General features: G+C 44.3%; 1 protein-coding gene across 1 annotated transcript in view; it reads left to right on the top strand.

Moving 5' to 3' along the window:
* LOC147733205 (uncharacterized) overlaps window positions 1-20,932 on the top strand; it is a 618,178-nt gene that overhangs the window by 333,415 nt on the left and 263,831 nt on the right. Inside the window, exons 27-28 of the mRNA XM_086957739.1 lie at window positions 11,664-11,707; window positions 14,746-14,964. Coding sequence (XP_086813865.1) covers window positions 11,664-11,707; window positions 14,746-14,964 — 263 coding nt within the window. The remainder of the gene's footprint in view (window positions 1-11,663; window positions 11,708-14,745; window positions 14,965-20,932) is intronic.

Raw genomic sequence — 20,932 nt, 5'->3', positions numbered from 1 at the left:
CAGAACTATGTGCTTTGGCAATGAGTTTTAGCCATGTTGTACACCAGCGTGGCTGCTGTTCAGCATGGCTAAAAGATTGTGAAATAGAAGAGAGGGGCATAGAGTGTCGTAGAGTGGAACTGCGAAGAGTGGAATAAAGTGGTGTGGAGTGGAGTGGCATAGAGTGGAGTTGTGTAGAGTGGCATAGAGTGGAGTTGTATAGAGTGGCATAGTGTAGAGTGAACTGGTGTAGAGAGCTTTGGCATATAATGCAGTAGCAAAGAGCGCAGAGGCCTAGAATTCAGTGGCGTACAATGCAGCATCACAGAATGCAACGGCATAGATGAGAGTGTCGCATAGTAGAGTGCAGTGGCACATAGTAGAGGGGTTAGAGTACAGTGGTATGGGGTACAGTTGTGTAAAGTGCAGTGGTGCAGAGTAGAGTAGAGTCGCATAGAGTGCAGTGCCGTGGAGTGGTGCAGAGTGGAATATAGTGCCATAGAGTGCAGTGGTGTAGAGTGGTGTAGAGTGGAGTGGCTCACAGTGGTGCAGAGTAGAGTGATGTGCCGTATAGTGTAGTGGCATAGAGTACAGTACTGCAGAGTAGAACAGCGTAAAGTGCATTAGCATAGTGTGCATTGGCTTGGTATGCAGTAGTGCAGAGTAGAGTGTTTTAGAGTGTAATGGAGTAGAGTGGCATTGAGTGCGGATGGATTAGAGCACACTTGTGTTGAGTAGAGTGGTGTTGAGTGCAGTGGTTCTGAGTACAGTGGGTCAGAGTAGAGTGCAGTGGTTCATTGAGTAGAGTGCAGTGACATGGAGTGGCTTAGAGTGGACTGGTGTAGAGTGCATTGGCATAGAGTGTTGCAGAGTATATGTTATATTATAGGGTTTTTATATAGGGCAGGTTCACCGACTGGTCTCTTTGAGTTCAGAGAGGAAGGTAGCATCCTAGTACCGTGCAAAGACATCAGAGAAGAAAAGGAGTTATTCTATTGGCTCTCTAATTAGGATAGTTTTAAGAAGTTTCCCACATTTCAAAAGAAATTGTTTCTTGCGCAGATGTTCCGGCAAGTTATTCCAGACGTGTGGAAGAAGAGTCGAACAGGCTCTGCCTTCCTTGGAGGCGAGTAGAAACCGAGGGGGGACTAAAAGACCCGCCTCCGAAGACAGCAGAATACGTCTCGGCGTATAGATGTGAAAGCGCTCGTTAATGTAGGCAGGGGCCTGGCCATACAGGGCTTTATGCATGATGCAGAGGCCTCTGAAGATGGCTCTTTGCTTCATCGGTAGCCAATGCAATTTAATAAGAATAGTGGAATAGAGCGCAGTCAGATAGCGTGCAGTGGCATAGAATTCAGCGGCATAGAATGCAGTGGTGCAGATTAGAGTGGTGCACAGTTGAGTGCAGTGGCAAAGAGTTGCAGTGGTGCAGAGTGGAGTGGTGCATAATAAAGTGGACACACTAAGAGGGGTAGAGAGGGACAAATAATTAGATAAAGCATGCAGGGACACACACAGAGTTAGTAAAAAGTGCCCTCACTCACATACAAAATTGTGTGTGACATGCTTCATCATCGGGTCTGCTTACAACACACCCTGGTGTAGCCACACACATGGTGGAGCATAGGAAGGGGGAAACATCAAACAAAGTAGACAAATACAGACAAAATAATAAAGTGGATCAGACTGTAGTGAGTACAGCAGTGTAGAGTGCAGGGACACAGTGTAAATTAGAGTGGCATAGAGTAGCAGAGAGTGTAGTGGTGTAGAGTGTTGCAGAGTGAAGAGATCAGGAGTGCAGTGCCATAGAGTGCAGTGTTGAAGAGTACAATGGCATAGAGTGCATTGACATAGAGTGCCATTGTGCTGAGTAGAATGGTTCAGAGATTAGTGGTGGAGAGTGCGGTGCTGCAGAGTAGAGTGTCATAGAGTGAAGTGGGATAGAGTGTATTGGTGTAGAGTAGAGTGGTATAGAGAGCAGTGGGCCAGAGTAGACTGCAGTGGTGTAGAGCATAGAGGGCAGTTGCGTAGACTAGAGTGGCATAGTGTGCAGTGGCACAGAGTAGATTGTTTCAGAGTAGAATGAAGTGGCAGAGAGTGGTGCAGGGTAGAGTACAGTGGTGTAGAGTATAGTGGCGTAAAGTGTAATGGAGTAGAGTAAAGTGATGTAGAGTGTAATGGCATAGAGTAAGGTGGAGTAGAGTGCAGTGGCATGGAGTGCAGTGGTGCAGAGAAGCGTAGAGTGTACAGTGAGTTGGCATAGAGTGGAGCAGCATAGAGTAGAGTGCAGTGGCAAAGAGTGCAGTCTTGGAGAGAAGCGTAGAGTTGAGTTGGGCTGAGTAGAGTGGAGTTGCCTAGGCTGGAGTGATGAAAAGTGCAGTGGTGTAGAGTAGAGTGGCATAGGGTGCATTGGCATAGGATAGAGTGGAGTAGAGTAGAGAGGCGTAGAATTAAGTGACATAAAGGGCAGTGGTGCAGAGTAGAAAAGAGTGGAGTATGCATGGGGTGGTAGTACACTGCCATTACATACAACACTTTTTCAATTGAAATGGCCATAACAGTGCACACACATACAGTTTTACTAATCTATACTACTATAATAAAGCAGAAACTTTAGGGCTTTGAGGCAGGTAAACTCGGGAACCCCTGCGCCAATCTACACACCCGATACACCGTTGAAATCGGCAGGGTGTGTAGATGGTTATAGGCTACATAAATTTAAAAAATAAACGTTATTTAAAAAAGTAGTCCCTCAAAAGTAGCGCCGGCCGCGACGTGCGTGGTCACGTTAGGAGCACAGGGAGGAGCGGCGTCCAAGGAGCGGCGGACATGGCGCGGGGGAGGAGCAGTGACGTCAGGAGCAGAGGACCGGCGGCGGAGGAGGAGCGGCGGACATGGAGCAGGGGAGGAGCGGTGGTGCGAGCGGACAGGCGGGAGCAGCGCCGGCGGAGGTTAGGGCACTCATGTAGGGGCAGGCAGGGGTCGGGGCAGGCGGGGGACGGGACGTGCCGGGACGGGCGGGCGGCGGTCGGGGAAGCCTGAGGACAAGAAGAGGAGGCAAACGGTGCACTACAAATGTCAGACAAACGGTGCATTACAGGAGGAAAAAGTGATGTGTGGCCGGGCGGGGGACGGGACACCTGCGTCCCTTGGGTGGAGTGGAGGGAAGGGGGTGGATGACGTGTGCATGAGGAAAAAGTGACGTGCGTAGGTTACGAAAGTGGAGCGGGCGGGGGCCCTGAAGCAAAGTAAATTACAGGAGGAAAAAGTGACGTCTGCAGGTTACAAAAGCGGGGCGGGAGGTGGCCCTGAAGCCTAATTGCTCCCGGGCAACGTCGGGACGGGCTGCTAGTAAAACTATACAACTCACAAAAGATAATGTGTGGGAATGGTGTCACATAATGTATTGATTTGTTTTGATCATATTAAAGTATTTGATTCCAACACACTTCAGAATTAACAACAAATGTGCTTCATTTGTTCTATTGTAATTCTGAAATACTTACACAGTTCATTTAAATCCTGTTGTGTACTAGAAAAAACTCCTTTTTCTACCCCCAGTATCCAGCAAGATAGTCACGTAAATCCTCTAACTTTGAAGTCTGAGAAAGAAAAGTGAACACCAACCTCCCTCAGAAATCGAGCCTGACATTTTAACTCAGTCTTTGAATGCACAGCAAATGTGATATAAGAACAAGATTTACAGGCCTGTTTACAGAAAGGAGCACTCCTGGATGAATACAAGGGGAGGTAGTGTGACAAGGCTTTATTCCTGGGATGAACTCACACTGAACAGCCTAAAACAAAGCCAACAAATAAAAAAGTCGGAAAATGTTAGAAATGAACCACTAAGTAAATGGAATGCAATGGTTAGAATGCCTTCCCAGAGAAGCTTTCTGAATGTCCCCAAGATGCTTTTAACAAAGTAGACTTTTGTCCTAAAAAATGCACGCCTTTCACTAGACTCCGAGCATTGGAGAGCCTCTCTCAAGTTTACTAAAAAAATATACTGAGAATATCTAAAAGCCCATGGTCAGTGTATGGGGGCAGGCTTGGACTGTGCCATGTCCTTTTTTCCAGAAAAAAATAATCAACCCATCCACAGCAAACTTATGGATGAAAAAGCAATTAAAAGTGAGTTCTGAGTATTTTCGATAATTCCGAGCTTTCAACATATACTTTTACCATTAGAATATTAATTTCCAATTTAAGTCCCTCTCACACATATGTTTCTTTGACAATGTTTGGGTATGTAACAGTATTCATTTTTGTGAACATTGGAATATTTGCTCTGAATAAAGGTATGAATCTAATGTATTTATTTCGAAATAAAACAACTAGTATGGACCCCTATAAAACGAATCAAAGTATAACGCGAAGTGCAAACATTTACTGACGGGAAGATACCTATAAAAAGGTCCAAAGGGATGAGAGAACCAAGTCACATGTTCATATGTCAACAATATATACTCTTGCCTCCCCCATTCATACTAGATATTCAAAGGCCCCATTTCACAAAATGCACTTTAAATCAATATGTTGATGCCCGGGGTGGCTGAGTGCCAGAGCAGACATGGTGGCCTAATGCTGGCCAGATTCCTCTTTTCCCAAGGGGCGGCCTTGAAGTCACTGGAGATCCATGTGTGGGGATGCACTTCCTGGGTTTCCTAGAGGATTTCACCTCATGATAATCTCTTCCCCCTAACCCCTGGAAACAGGAAAAGTGCAACCTCTGTGAACCTAGTGACATCAGGATTGCGGCAACAACACTCCTGGGCCCTAGTGGTGAGAAAACTGCTAGAGTGGGTACAGGAGAAGGCCTCCATTGCTGCCCCGTGGATTTAAAAGTGACCCATACCAAGAATTAAGAGATACAAAAGGTGTACTGGACCCAGGCATTACTCTCTCTCAGTGGTTGCAGAACATTGTGGCGCAGGACTGGAGGAGTCGGAGTGTCGTTTTGAGTTAACAGAGTCCCATGGAAGAGTGAATGAATTACTGCTGCATGACAGCTGATTCTGGAGGCCTTGGTAAAACTGGCTAGACCTGCACTTAGAGAGGCCTGTAGTACTACACTTACCATACCTACCAAAGAAACAAAAATGAAAGCAAGAAAAATCCATTTGGCTTTTTCTCTCCCACGATGGCTTTGGAGGCAGAGAGACAGTGATAAGGAGGTGACAGACACAGCCGTGGAGGCTAAGCAGGGAAGTCCAGAAGGGATTCTAATCCTGGAACCCTAAGAGGTCTGCAGGGAACCACATCAGATATCAAGAAGAAAACTGTCTTAGAAATGAGGAGACAGTACAGAATAACAAGGTAAGGATTGACAATCTGGAGGTCTTGATGGCAGTGCTGCAGGATGATAACAAGAAGCTCAAGGGATTCAAGGAATGCACTGTTCCATTTCTATTTTGCATGGAGTCCCATAGTGAAGGCTTGGAAAGCCAGATCTGTGCTGCCAACTTCCACCTTCTGGGAGTTTCGAGAAATCTTTTGAGGAAACCATAAAGTCTGGGACCTTCCTGCGGCAATGGCTCTAGAAATAAAGATGTGCTTTCAAATGCACATTGTGGACACATTGTTTTAGAAATGTTCTACTTGGTGCTGGCCCTCCTATTTTCAAACTTTGCAAAGTTCAAAAGACAAAAAAATATGAAAGCCCGATCAGAACTGCCTATGAGCCTATACATTTCAAACCATTTGTCTGGATATAGCCTGAAAAATGCACACCTAAGATCCCATTGTACAAAAGAACAGTTCACAAATACAGAAAAATGTGACTATTGCATACTACGAAGGTAAGTCGCTATTTATGAACTCCAGGATAGGGCTAATGGCCTGCAGGTAATAGCATATCACCATCCTTGCATTTACATTTGCAATTGGAAAACCTTTTTTTGTAAAGCAGACTATGTTCATTAATGGGACTTTTGACACTTTCAAATAAATCCCTTTTAGAGGGGAGCAGTCAGTGGTCTCGGGAACACTGCCCGTTCTTCCCGAGGCTGCCCAACAGAATACCCTAAGAGGAATCTGTCTGATAGGCACAGCTTTCCCTTTTGCTGGGTTACCATCTCGGTTTAAGAGTCAAACACTTAGCAACGTCTTACGACCGCAATATCCGTCACAATTAACTGCTGCAATTTTCTGTGATTCCCAGTTCGGAATGATGGCTTACTTTCATGCCTTTCCTAATTGCGATCGGGAATGACTTAACAAATACCTTTTCCAATTTGGTAACGGCTTTCCAAGTCTCCCAAGGGGTTTGGTACATAGCAAAATGCTGTATTGTGGTACCAAAACCGTAATTTTGTGAATTTCAGTGTTTGTGGCCACAAAATCGGTTTGTAGAACTGGCCCTATATTTCTGAAGATGTGCCCTCCTTGCAGTTTGGCCAAAGATTTACAGGCAATAGATTTTAAAGTCCTTCTGTCACTGCTCAAGACTGTTTATTTTGCTGCTGTTGCAGCAAGCAGCTGCTTATCGCAGTTTAACTGTGAAACTGTACTAGAAGCACCTACTCCAAACGCAGTAATCTGTGAGGTTGGTGCAGCTGCTAGTGTGAAGAGCGTGGGGACATCTAAGTCCTGAACACTATGGTGTGTGGAACTGGTCTCGAAGCACATGTCGAGCAGCTGAATTGGCAGCATAGGGTATGTCAATCTTGTTGGGGTAAGCTATGGTAGTTGCCTACTCTTTGGACACAACATCTTTGACAGACTGCACTGGAAGAGATCATTACGAACTGTGAAACTTGGAATGTGAGCTAATATAGTACAGTAGGAACATGTTATTACTGCACCAATAAACCAACGTAGTCAGAGTAATGGCCTTTGGGATTACAGCAGAGTTTTAATCAAATGTACGCTGCTTGTCAACTAGTGACTTTGTAGGTCCACCAATTTAAATGGTCATCACTGAGACCTTTCTGAACAATGGCCGGTCCTAGAACTTCTTGGGCCCCGGACGAAAGGGAAGATGTGAGGCCCCTCTAATTTGGTTGGCATGACTTGCGTGTGGGGGGGTCTTGCGGGGGTTCACGGGGGAGGGCGGGTTAATAAAAAAAAAAAAATAAACATACCTACCCGGGTCTTGCGTCGTCTCTGCTCCTGACCTGATCTCCTGCGTTCCTGCCTCTGGAAGCAAGCAGCCTGCCTCCCCTCACCTAAGCCAATCACAGCGCTGCAATGGCATATGCAAAGGCCATAGTGTACATGACTGGTTTCCGACCAAACAGTCAGCGCCCTTAGCAGTGGGCAAGACACTCCTACGCTGCCCTAAAGCACACCCGCCCGCCCGCTCCCAACCAAACACTTCTGCTTTCTAGCAGTGCGAGAAGCAGAAACATAAAATGGTTGCTTTTGCATTTTATGTTTTTGCTTCTCGCACTGTGAGAAGGCAGTGGGGCGACACTCTTCTAACCTAGTGGAGGAGCCGACCTTGGTAGCATCACAAGAAGTAACATCACAGAGAGTGACATCTCAGGACTATTGATCTTATTTGGCATCACTGAAGAGACCTTATGTGGGTATAAGTAACATGGACAGGCGCGGCTGGTCCATTTGGGCGGAAGGGCCCCGCCTCACCCCCTTTTTTCCCGAGGGAACAGTGTCTGTCAGGCTGAACAAAATTCAGCCTGACAGACACTATTCACTTTCAGTTTAAGCAGCCAGAAGACACACATGCGCATTTAACGCTGGCTCCTGGCTGCCTGAACAGAACTTTGCTGGGCTGAGAAAGTCACAGATCCGTTGGGTGTGACTTTCTCAGCTCAGCAAAGGTTGCTGAGGCCCTCCCCTCAGTGACGAGGGAGCGTCACTGATTGCCTCGCACCTGGTCACTTCAGTTTTAAGCCCTGAAGCGCCCGGCAATCAGCAACACTTCATCACAGAGTGGGGTGGGGTCAGTAGTCTCCCTGACCCCATCCCACTCTGTGATGACGATAGGACTGCTGCCTTCCCTCATTGGCTGACCTTAGTCCCAAGCCTCCTGGAACTTCCGAGGCAAAGCAGAGCTGGCTGAAGGTAAGTGTGATTTATTTTCTTTTTACATTGTTTGGTGCGTGCGTGCATGTATGAATCTTTGGGAAACAGTGTTGTGAATGAATGTGTGTTGTGTGTGTGTGTGTGTGTGCGCCTGGTTGTGAGTGGTATGTGAATGTGAGCGTGTGTGTGTCCCGTTCGCCCCCTAAAACTTACCGGCCGCAACTGAACATGGACAAAAAGATAAATATACAAATGAAATAAGTCCATATATTTTAAAACTGAATTAAATGGATTACATTTGTCACATTGGATGGAAAAGCTAGATGCAGGTCTTACAAAGATGTATTTTATTTACTTCTTGTTAACTGATTGTTTCCAGATGAGTGCATGATACAACTTCCAGTTCTGCCTCATAAAGGGGGGAGATCGTGTTGAGGTAATAAGGGGCGGGATCATTCAAAATATAAAATGACACAATAGAAAACCTCTCATACCATGGATGTAATTGCAAATTTCAAAAGGCTCCCTTATCTTTCGGTGCCATTATTGTGCTACCTTAGGATGACATTAATACTTCGTAATTTGTTTTAACGTAAATCCTCTCACCAGTATCCCATACGAACATGCTAGGAGACCTAGGACAATTTTCTTTTGTGGGTGGGCTCTTTACTTGCCAGAATTATGTTAAGTGCAAAACTACAACACATATAATACAACATTACAAGACACCATTGTAAACAAATGAATATTGTACATAAATAAAAAAAGACTTATTACAACTGAGACCACTGTTAAATCATACATTGACTTGAAGGTATGCTTCGAATTTAAGGGGTTTTCAAGTCAACGTTTTTGATTTGGTGTTGGTGTAGGAAGTAGAAGGGGCCGCATTTACTGCTGCTGGAGCCCTGTGCGGCAATGTTTGTGCCCCCCAATGACTTGCTCTGCCACGGATTCCCTCACTACCACCCTTTAACAGTACCCCTCAAGTCTCCATAACCACATTCTCTCCCATTCTCTCCCAGATGCATTTAATTTGATTTACAGTGCCAATGATACCTATGTAGGGTGTCAGAGAAGTTTATATCACACATTACATAGAGACAATCAATCAATCATACGTGTGTAAATCACAATAGGTAATGTTACATAAGACAAAGGACTAGGAGTCACATGACAATCATACTAGTAGGCAGTATAGTTTAATAGTGATTGATCTGGAGAAACACGAACTCTGGATTCAGAACGTAATACCATGGTTGGGGGTTCTCTTTAATAACCAGAATTGATTTCTGTCCAAATGATCCCTTTTTGCAACATTAGGATAATCAAAGACTGGGGGAAAACCATAACACTGTAATTTATACCTACAGTTTGCATGCAAATCCTAGATGACAGTTAATAGCTCATTGTTCTATGTTAGGATTTTGACTTATAAACTGTAACTAACAATAGGATCGCTCTGACAAAAGCAGTAACCCACTGGCCTATTTACATTATGTGGACTTAGTGATCTGCATGGTACATGTTCTTTGCAGTAGGCACATTAACCCTCTGTGCTACCTTTCCACAAGTCAAAACTTCCACTTGACAAAACTCCATCTCTCTCTAGGAAGAACATTAATCACCGGAGTTATAATGACATTTTTATTGTTGCCAAAAATTGCTGGAGACCAGGAAGTAGGCAGCAAGTGCTTTTAGAAACATAATATACTCACAAACATGACTCCCCCTCCCGAAGTGAGCGCTCAGTGCGATCTCATCGGTCGCACCGCCCTAGAGCTTTCCTTCTTAAGGGTCCTGTGACCTCAATGACAGAGTCACTGTTGATCTAGGGTGTGCTGCTTCCTAGGTCTGCCCAAAAGACTCGAGTTGAGCTTCAATAGGGGTTGTGGTGGACAGACCTTCAAGGTTAACCCACACTTGCCACCTCTATGGTCCAGCTGCTGGTGCTCAAACCCCATTCTTCTAAGGTCTTTCGGGGCCTTCTAAGTTCTAGGATAGAAATGTGCTCTCTCTGGAGAGTGGTCTGGTGGACTGGTCATGAAGGCTGAACCTGGTGCCCTAATTCCAAATTTGGCAGCTCTGACCATAGTGCCACATCCTCTCCCCACTGAACACCATACTGTCCCACAGAGAGAAACTCGCACTGCCTCCAACTACAACCCAATTGTGCCACACTATAAATACCTGGAGGCGACTCAATTCAAATTAGGCACTGTGCTGCCTAGACATAAAAAGTGACAACATCCTGGAACAAGCAAACACTCATAAGGAAAGTAAGATTATGTAAAAGTATGTGAAATGTAAAGAGGAACAACATGGTTACCTTAACGCTTTTGCACTTATTACTCAGAAATCACTGAGTGCTTTTGCATGAAAAGTTAACACCATGACTACAGGGCCAGAAGGGACACATTTTAATGTCCATTGCTTATATCTTTACAAATCGTAAGCAGTATGGTTTAAAAAGACAAGACCACATTTGTGAATACAGAGCAGTGATATGCATTTTGTTTTCCAATCCGCCCATCAAGCAGGTATTGCAGTACATCCAGGAATGGTGCACTTCCCCACCCGGGGAAAACAATGCTGTTCAGAGAAAGACAAGAAAACAAAAGTAGTGCTTCAATGACAAACTCTGTAAAGTGGCACTAATGTGTTTTGGGTGTGAATAAAATCAATCTGGCCCCTTTATGACCCACTCTGTCTTGCTTTAGTTATGTTTTTTAATGTTGAACCTTTTATTTCTCTCCATCCGAAGGCTGCACTTTGGAAGTGAAATGTCAGAAAAAAGACAACCCTTCCAGCAAAAGTGTTTTTATTTTTTGGATTCATTTCACAGGGGAACAATTAAAGGAAAGGAAAGGAAAGAGGGAATACTGGCTACAAGGCCCAGGGAAGAGAGCCCCAACACCTGGACCTTGCAGCTTGCTCTAGTGCTTAGAGGACCAGGAAAAGGGGGAGCCCTCCCCTGGGCCTTTGAAGGAGGCATTTCGTAAAACACTGCCCTAGCACCAGCAGTTGTACTACAATTTAAAAACACATTCCCATAAAAAAAATGTGTGATACAAAAGTTAACAAAAGCCAGTTGATCTGGCTACTCCCTCCTCCCCTCACCCACCTCGCCTTACCTGTGTCTGGCTGGTCCTGGAAAGAAAGGGGCCTTCTGTCACCTAGCAACTAATGCCGAAAGGGAAGGGCCACTACTTAACAGAGATGCTGCCCCGCCCCTGACACTGAGCCATAATTGCTGGCCTGGCTGCTGTGCCTTCCCCACTCTGTTTGTCCCTTCCCCCACCTCTGCACCCCCAGGAATGCCAACACAACCTGACCAGCAAGGTCGATTCGAGAGATTACGCATATGTATTGTGATTGTGTAGGGAGGGGGCCCTAGAGGAGCAGGTGGGCAATCTGTGAAAGTGTGGCATTTCGCAGGGAAGTGGGCCCCCTGTCTCTGAGCTGAGTGCGAGGCCCTGGGCAGCTGCCCACACTGCCCATGCCTAGCGCCGGCCTTGATGAGCAGATATATAGTGCTGCACAATTTCTGTGAGTGAAATCAAGAATGCAGAATAAATGTACAACTTACTGTCATACAACTACATTTAAATGGAGATTACAATGTAGCCATCTGGTGTAAAATTTAAAGACTTTCTTGTCTTATTAATTATGTCTTCTGCTCTTTTTTACAGCCACTGTACTGTAAGAGGCATTGAATGTGACTACGACAATGAGGGTAGGATGTTACATTATTTAACCATATTTGGAAGAAAAACTCAACAGTGATACTCAAGCGAATATCTTTCAAAATACTTGTCTCTCTATCACCAATCTACCTTCTTTTTACAGGAGCATTCATCTTTGATAATGTATATGTTTGGTACGTTATGACCTTCAAACTTAGATCCTCCTTTAAAAAAAACTAAATATTAGAGACCTTGCAGCACTACAAAGGTACGGACACACCTTCCATCTGTAAGACACTTTCTGGCTCAGATAGCCAGTTAAGCGTTGATAAGCCCTTCGGTCACTGCTTAAATCTGCTGTCATGGGTGAAATCTGCTGTGGTAATTTTGAAGACATGGGGCACATCTACTAGGAATTGGCACAGCGCAACAGCACATTTTGCAGTGCAGTGCTGCGTCATTTAGAAAATACAGGGATGCGCTGCATTTGCAACAATTCTGTGCACCCCTGTGTTTCCCCTTAAGTTGGCACTCAAAGTAACTGCTTAGCGCAAACACAGACACCTGTGCACACATAGAAAGAGCAAGACGCCTTTAGCAATTGTTCATGTGCAAAAAGGTGTCCCTTACAGCACATAAACCATTACCAATGGCGATTTGCTACTTCTATATGTGCTGCATTCTACAGCATGCATACAAGTAGCAATTCACCATTATTTAACGATTGTTTATGCGCAAGATGGGACACCTTCCTGCACATAAACAATCGTTGAATGCGTTTTGCTCTTTCCATGGAAAAACAAGGAGAAATAAAAGTATTTCTCCTCGTTTCTCCAATCTAATGCCTGCTTTTGGAAGGCGTTAGGTTGTGGCACTGCCTGAGAGATACAGATCCTTGTAAATCAGGGGCAGAGTCAAAAAGCAATGGGTGTTGTGGTTGAACGCCTACAGCAACACCCACATATAAAACAGTCTGAAAGGGTACCATATTTACATAGCGGCGTTAAGCCACCCAGGGTGGCTCAGCGCCATTTTGTAAATATGGAACAGGGCATTGCACCACCCGAATGTTGTAAAAAGTGATGTTCGGGTGGCGCAATCCCTTGTAAATAACCTCCAAGATTCCTTACGTCAGTTTATCGAGGTTCACAAAAGACAACATCACTCAAGGCAAGTCAAATCAACTTTATTCGGTCATGTTAAAATGGACCATAAATGTAAAACACAAAACCAATCCATAATTAGATAAGACATAGCATGTTAAGCAACTCCCACAAAGAGAAAACGAAGACGACCACAACATACAGACACCGGGTTCAATACATACATGGTTTAGTGCAATGAAGATAAAACATCTGCCATTAAAGTGCTAGAAATACAAAGATTAAATACAACACAGCAATAAAAATTGCTTAATCAGTAAATGGGACAAGATTAAAATAAGTCTAAAATCATGGTGCGCAAAGGTGTCAGCCTTGTGGACAGAACTACTCATGCAATTTTCTAGACTTGAGCACCAAAGCCAAGTTGGCATAAACAGTAAAGGCAATCTCCCCTGATCCCAGAGAATGTAATAAATGCAAGGCGTCTGTGCAGTAGTTCAGGGAGTGCTTACTAAAGAAAGGTTTGAGAACTATGAACCTATAAGCAGAGTAAAAGGTGCAGAAAAACATTCAATGTAAGGTGCATTGTGTTGACACCTGTTCACTTGGACAAGGCATGAGATTACGCAACCAGTCATTACACTAAGGAAAGGTAACCAGTCTATGAAAAATGTTGAGTCAAAACCTGAGCAAAATAAAGTGCTGATAGTGCTGTACATCATATGATAACAATGGTTGCATGCTCCTAGTGGGGTAAAGCGGCAAATAACGAGTGACAGAAGGGAGTGTGAACACCTTAGCTCATCTCTCTTCCTCTCAGCATGTGTTCCTCAATGTTCTTTTGGATATTATGTGCAAACATCGTAGAGGGTCTTCAAATAAGTACTGCTTGCCCAGGGACACTGCTGTGACCAGGTAATCTAGGGACAGTGAGTGGGACATACAGTCCTTAATTAGCAGTCTGCTTAGGGAGAGGGCCTCCTTAACCCGAAACCTACGCCATGATAATAGTGGGCGGATTCTTAAAATACCCTAGAGTTGGATAAGACCTAGCTCCCCATGAGTGATGAAAGAGATGATGGATATTTATAAACCCATTAGAGGACGTCTGTATTTATTTTTGATAATCTATTGTAGCGATTACGCCAGAGAGACACAGACCCCACCGCTGTAGGTAGCCACCCCTACACATTTAGCACGATAAATAGGCAACATATTGGTAAATAAGAACAGTGTGAGAATGCACCCTTTTCCGACACCCCTGTGGATCTTAAACGTTTCCGAGCACTCCCCCCAGCCTGAACCTAACATCAGCATTAGAGCCACAGTAGATTTCCCTAATAGTGTTGCTGACTGACTTGTCTACCCTCTATGATACCCCACAGTTTCAAGTGGGGTACGCTATTGAAGCCACTGGGCAGATCCATGAGGCCCAGGCGGAGGGTGCCGCATTTGGCAATTGCATATTTCTGCAGAAAGAGGCAGAGATTAATGCATTGGTCTTCCATCCCAATCCCCCTCCGGAATCCATACTCAATATCTGATGCAGAGCTGCTCAATTCAGCCCATGCCTCCTAAAAATTAGACAATGAACAAGTTAGACCAGGCAGCAATCTTGGTAGAAGAACTTGATGCTCTATGGATGTTGGCTACACAGGTCCAGATTGGTATTGAATAGGTCCAGAGGTAGCCCATCCTGGCCTGGGGCTTTGCCATCCAGCGGGGCTGACCTTAATGGCCCTAATCACCCCTTAGACTGAGGGACAGTACTTGGGGAAGAAGCAAACCTCTGCAACGGCGAGGGAGATGTTGACAGTGTCTGGTTCCTTACTACTGTTAATACTTTGTTATTGCCTTTAATGTTAAGTAATTCAGTAATCTATTAACAATTGAAAACGCATTGAAAATAATTATCATAGATGCATCATTTGAATTGAACTGTTCTATTTTACTAATGGGAGATATCTGCTTGTTCTAATTTTCAGCATGTCTTTGTGTATATGAGGGGAAGATCTACAAATACAATGAGTTAATCAGCCATACGAGAGACAGCATTGGTGGTTGCACTAATATCACCTGTGGTGCCAATGGGACTGTAAACAGAATCTACTATTCATGCGCTCCACCTCTACCACAAGTTTTATTAACTACCAGCACCACAGTGTCCAGTGTTACTCCCTTGATCTCAACAGTGACCTTCACAGGTAAAGTATATACTTAATTAACAATAATGAAGCCTTTTCAAGAGTTAGCAAGATTGTTGTTGCTTTTAACAAAAATTAACATCTACAGTATGCTTCTTTGGTGTGACAAAACCCTGTGCATTTGTATAGGTGATCTTCCTAGTATACAGTATTTCTTTTAGAACATTTTTGTGTTAACGAATGTTATTCCATTTGAGTCTACCTCATATGTTGCACTGCATGTTCTTAGTCACTCTTTGGGCACTCTAGTATGCATTAACACATCATTAAAAGCATTAGTGGTGCCTCAAAACGAATGTGTTGGAATTTCAACCTTTACTAAGGGGTAACTATTCTGAATGATTGTGCCCCATGAACAACCCACCAAAAGTGCAAAGATCGGTTCTTTGTCTTAGCTAAATTCAAACAATATTTGGAGGATGGCTCTAGCAATTCAAAACCATTTCCTTACCACCTCCCCACATTATTTTGAATCACAGCCTTTACCCCTCCTTTTATTCACAAACTAAAGATGAACTGTCAAGTGTTGGCTTCAAAAACAAAAGTGTATAACTAGCTAACAGAGCCCGGCAATGATTCATTTATCAAGCAATTCATTTGCATATCTGATCCATGGATGAAATTAGTTGCTTAATGTTTAACCATGTTAATTCCTAGATTCATGAAACGTGCCTTTATCACTTCCTTCTCAAAGAAATCTTCAGATGATCTAAGAAATCTCAACTAGCTATTTACCGCTTTTTAACATACCCTATGCCCACAAGATTATGGAATGGGAGTTCCATGCCTCAAAACACCTACATTTAGATCACCTCCTACACACCCATCAATCCAAGTTCACGTGAGCTGGGGCCACATAACAACGTTGTCAGACTATGAGTTATAACAGAAACTCTGCTTTCATAGTCCTTCAAAATTCATCAGGCTATAGCAGCATGGATCACAACTTCATGAATAGACAAATTGTCTACCATTAAGGGATCTGCCTTAGAATAGACCTGATCTTTCCTCTCAAACTGCAATCAACTACTTAATGTTGGGCCAAGGGAATCTCCATTACCTGAAGTTACATGCTCACTGAAAAGGGTTCCTCCCTCTCCATTAGCTCTTTAATATCTATGTGTCCATTTGCAAAGCTCTTTTAACAGTATTATGAGAATCAAGATGAACAAGCATTGAAAATGCAATAGGTCTCGCCTTTGATTATTTGCTAATGGTAATATTTAGCAAAGTAAATGGCTTTAACTTAATGAAAGGTAAGACCTATTGCATTTTTAATGCTTATTTTTGTTTGCAGTGGAGTGAATATTTAAAGAACAAGTGTGTGCCAAAGCCATGCGTGTGCCTTAGAGTTGTCGGACAAATCGTTTTTTTTTGCATTTAAAATGGGGTACTGGAGGGAAACTACATGTACCAGAATGCAACAGGGAACTAGAATCTACACCTGTAACACAAAAGACTTGTTTTCTGTTTCCTTTTGTGTTAGTGTACAACAGGTAACTGTGTCCAAACATACACTCAGTGCATATACAGCGAAATCAGTGTAAAGACATAGCACACATGGAGTGTGCAAACAGAATACAGAGAGCACCCTGTTCACCTACTCTGGGCATAGATGCATCATGCCCACGGATAACGCAAGGTACAAGACATAATGCTTGTGACATGCACCCAGAGCAGACAGCACATAAACACTCACACAGGAGACTCCATGTACAGCATTTACAAAAGGGGCGCACGCACACAGTACATATGAGGTATGCCTACGGAGGACGGAGTGAACTCACACAAAAACACATGCAGAATGCATTCCATTAGAGTAAACCCCACCAGTAATCACAACAGCTGATTACACTGGAAGTGCACTGCACCATGCACGCAGCGTGCTGGGACAAGAGGGCACATGTAGAAACTGAACGCACTGGCAGGGCACACAGGGAAAACACGCTGTCTCTGATCACGCAGTGGCTGGGCAGACACAGAATAACACACCGTCTCTAATTACACTGGAAGTGCGCTGCACCGTGCACACAGTGCGCTGAAACAAGAGGAGCCCCAAATAACCAGACGTCTGGTCCCTAGCGTCGGACATGCTTTTACAAAATACCTGACCCTGTGGTTTAACCGTGACCTTTAACCTTTGCCAGCAGTGACCCCGCTCGGATCACAGCAGTGACCCCGCTCGGATCCCAGCACATACCACCGATCTCTTAATGCAACAGAGGAATCTCCTGGCCTATCTAACCAGGCACGTGGCTTTCAGCCTTTACAATGCCTAGCTCCGTAGCTCTACGGGGATGCCGAAAGGCGACTAAAGGCGCTAAATAAAACAAAGTAATAAATAAAATATAATTTACCATTACTGTGGTAGTCTTGTCAACCATCAGCAGTGAAATATGAAAATACGCCTCAAAGCCGTCCCCTCGACAGCCCCTTCCCACAGTGTCTTGTACAGAGGGAGGCCATACTGTTAACAGTTATAGGAGCTGGGGCAGAGTCCTGTATACAGGCATAACACTTCCGTGAGGCGAGGTGGGGGGCCCATTGCTAAAGCCCAGAATACGGTCTCTAATATTAGGGCGGCGGGGGAATCAAGCAGGCAGATATTGATTAACAGTGCATCCATGCTGAAAGTTCTCTCAGCCTTACTGTACACATTACAGATGTGCACCCTCACCCCACCAGATGCTATCAAGCAGGTCAACTGATTCTTCCCCGCCCTCCTTATTGGCCACAGACCCACAATTTAACATGTCACTGTCTACCAGCCCTACAAGATCTTATCAGGCAGTAGGCAGGACAAGTGATCGAATCTGCCCCAGCGCTACTGACCTGTCACAGGCCGACTCTCTCCAGGCCCTACCAGATCTTCACACCCCTCTTCTTAGCATGCTAGTGGTCTGACGGCTGACTGTACCCGACATGCGACTGACTTCTCTGGTCATGCAAGCCTTACAGAGGCCCAGAATGTGACCGACTCTCCCCTAGCCCTACCAGATCTTCACAGCCCCCTTTCCTGACATATTACTGGTCTGGCAGCTGACTCACTCTACGAACCCAGGTGTTCTTTAAGAAGCACTTCTTTACAGAGGCCACAACATGTCGCGCCATGTGACTGACTCTTTCCTAGCCCAGCCAGATATTCACAGCCCCCTTTCCGGGCATGTTACTGGCCTGACAGCCATATAACTGGGACAGTGAATCACCTACCTCTTCGAAACATACAAGCCTCACAGAGGCCAGACATGCCAGACATGCCACGACATGGGACGGGCTTTGACCAGCCAAGATCCTGACAAGCTACTGGATTCCCCGGCCCTGCCGACCTTAGAGGCCTGACATGGGACCAACTGTCTTACCAGCCACAGTCCTGACTTGCTGCTGAATTCATCAGCCCTACCGGCTTCACAGAGGCCCGACATGCCACAACGTGGGACCGTCTCTCTGACCAGCCAAGATCTTGGCATACTGCTGGATTCCCTGGCCATGCCATTCTCACAGAAGAACCGACATGCGACTGACTCTGCCTCCCCAGTAGTTAAAGGCACTAGTGTAACGCCGCGGGTAAAAGATCCAATCCCACATGGCGTAGATAAAAGGAGACAGGGTGGCAACAATGAGGGAGTGACATGCCTTCAGTGCAATCATTGCACTTCCTTTGGCATAATTTGTGGCGCAAAACAACGCGCACAAATCAAAAGTTAAGCAGGAGCTGGGACGAGGCTTTTGGAATCGTATCGATTCCAAGAAGCCTCGTATGACGAGGCAGCGCATGTGCTGCTTACGTCAAGCCGAGACCTAAACATGCAACAATGAACAAGACTAACATCATTACATGTTTAAGTCTTGCTTTCCACTGGATTGAAGAATCCATCTCACTCTATTTTTGATTGTTCTTCCATCTTAGATGCCCTGCCATGTACAATGTGGAAAATAAAACACCTGTGAGTCATATTTTATCCTAACATATTCTTGAAATCAACAAAGTGGTCAAAAGTCCCTTCCCTGGAGATCCCTCCCTCTTCCCCTTCTGATTAATGGATGTATTTCATGTAAGCCATGATGATGACATGCTTTGACGAATGCAACATTGTTTATGTTGCACCCCAAAACACCTTGACTGGTTAGAATCATTGTAAAACCAAGCAGCTGGGCTGTATTTAACATTGAACCTGCAAATGCAGCACACCAGTCCTGAGGGTTCTACATTATGAGGATGTGACAAACAAGGGCACAGTCCTTGCCACTGTCTCGAAGGTCTACTTCTGCAAAGGATCAGGATACATACACATTTTTACCCTCCAATATTCAACTAATTCTAGACTTAGCATGGACAAATCCCATTACCTGGTGCACCTTTAAATGGTTGGAAACTGAAGGAAGATGATTAGAAGACCAGGACCTAAGCTGTGAAATGCACTAAATCCATGCTGAAGGCTGAGCAACATTATATGTGTTTTTGAAAAGTGATGTAAAATTAACTTTTGCACATCATCTACAACTGAACTCCAAAGACATGGGGGTAGTGACTGATTGTTATTGGACTAGAGCTGTTCTTGTACCAAATGAACTCTTATGTTCCCCATTGTAACCGCATTTAGGGCCATATGTATCATAGTTCCGTTTTGCGAATTCCAAATAGCGAATTTTAAGGAATCGCTATTTGGAATTCGCAAAACGGTATGTATGTACAAAATCGCTGTTTCAAATAGCTAATCGCAATTTACCCATTCATTTCTATGGGCCAGGAGGCCCATAGGAATGAAGGGGGAATTTGCGATTAGCAATTTGCTAATCGCAAATTAGGAATATTTTCAAGGGTGCAGGGGTGTCTCAAGAACACCCTGCTGCACCCCTGAAAATGACATTTGGGGGCATATGGCGCACATACATGCCCTAAGGGCATGTATGAGCGTCATATAGCACCTTTGGTTTTTTTGAGAAAAGCTTTTTAAAAGAATTCGCAACTTACCACCAACTAGAAGTTGGTGGTAATTTGCGAATCCATAATGGCATTTTTTAATATATTTTTTCTTTGATACATTGCATTTAAGGAATCGCAAAATTTGCGATTCCTTAAGTGCAATCGCAAAATAAGGAATAGCAAATTTTGCGATTCCTTATTTTTCATCAAACATGTTACATACATACCATTTAGCTAATTAGCATTCGCGAAGGCCGAAATTCGCAGAATTTCGGCCTTTGCGAATGCTAATTAGCTTGATACATATGGCCCTTAGACTGCTGTTCTGAGTTAACCAATGCACAGTGCTCTATAAGTAAAAGGCATGCTCAGGTGGCAGGTAGTGATAGTGATAGTAGTGTAAATCATGTTATTAACATGGACAATGAAACGCTTATAAACACTGGGAATCATGGCTTGCTGGTTCCTATGTTCAAAAACAGAATCCTTCGAGTTGCCAGATAAGTGAAAGAAAAGAATGTTGTTTCTCTGTGCATTTGTTTGTATGTGTTTGTGAGTGATTGGAGATGTGAGTGTGTATGACAAAGTCAATGAGATTGAAAGTGATTGGGAATCTGAGATTGAGAGAGGGTATGAATAAGTGTGAATGCAAGGGAGTGAGCGAAGGAGTATGAGTGCGTTAGAAGGAGTTAGTGATTTGAGATTGTTAGATAGTGTAGGAATGAGTCAGGGGTGTAGATATCCGTGGTGCAGCAGACACAGTTATACAAGTACTCACAGTCAGTGAGTGTGAAAGGATGAGTATCTGTAAATGTGTTTGTATGTGAGAAAGTGAACCAGGCAGTGTAGATATGTTTTTGTGCGATTATCAGTGCGTTAGAGTAAGTGAGGGGGGAGAAAGTGAGTTTTGAGAGGAAGTGAGTATGAATGAAAGTGTGAATGAGTATGAGCGTGTTTGTTTGCATATTTTATGATTTTGAGTCTGCTGCTTGTCATGGGATACTCGTTATAATTCTGGGCTTATGGCGGAATCCAAGATAACAA

The sequence above is a fragment of the Lissotriton vulgaris genome, chromosome 2_1, assembly GCF_964263255.1.
Source record: "Lissotriton vulgaris chromosome 2_1, aLisVul1.2, whole genome shotgun sequence".
Lineage (NCBI taxonomy): Eukaryota > Metazoa > Chordata > Amphibia > Caudata > Salamandridae > Lissotriton > Lissotriton vulgaris.
This window is presented reverse-complemented; position numbering and strand designations above follow the sequence as displayed.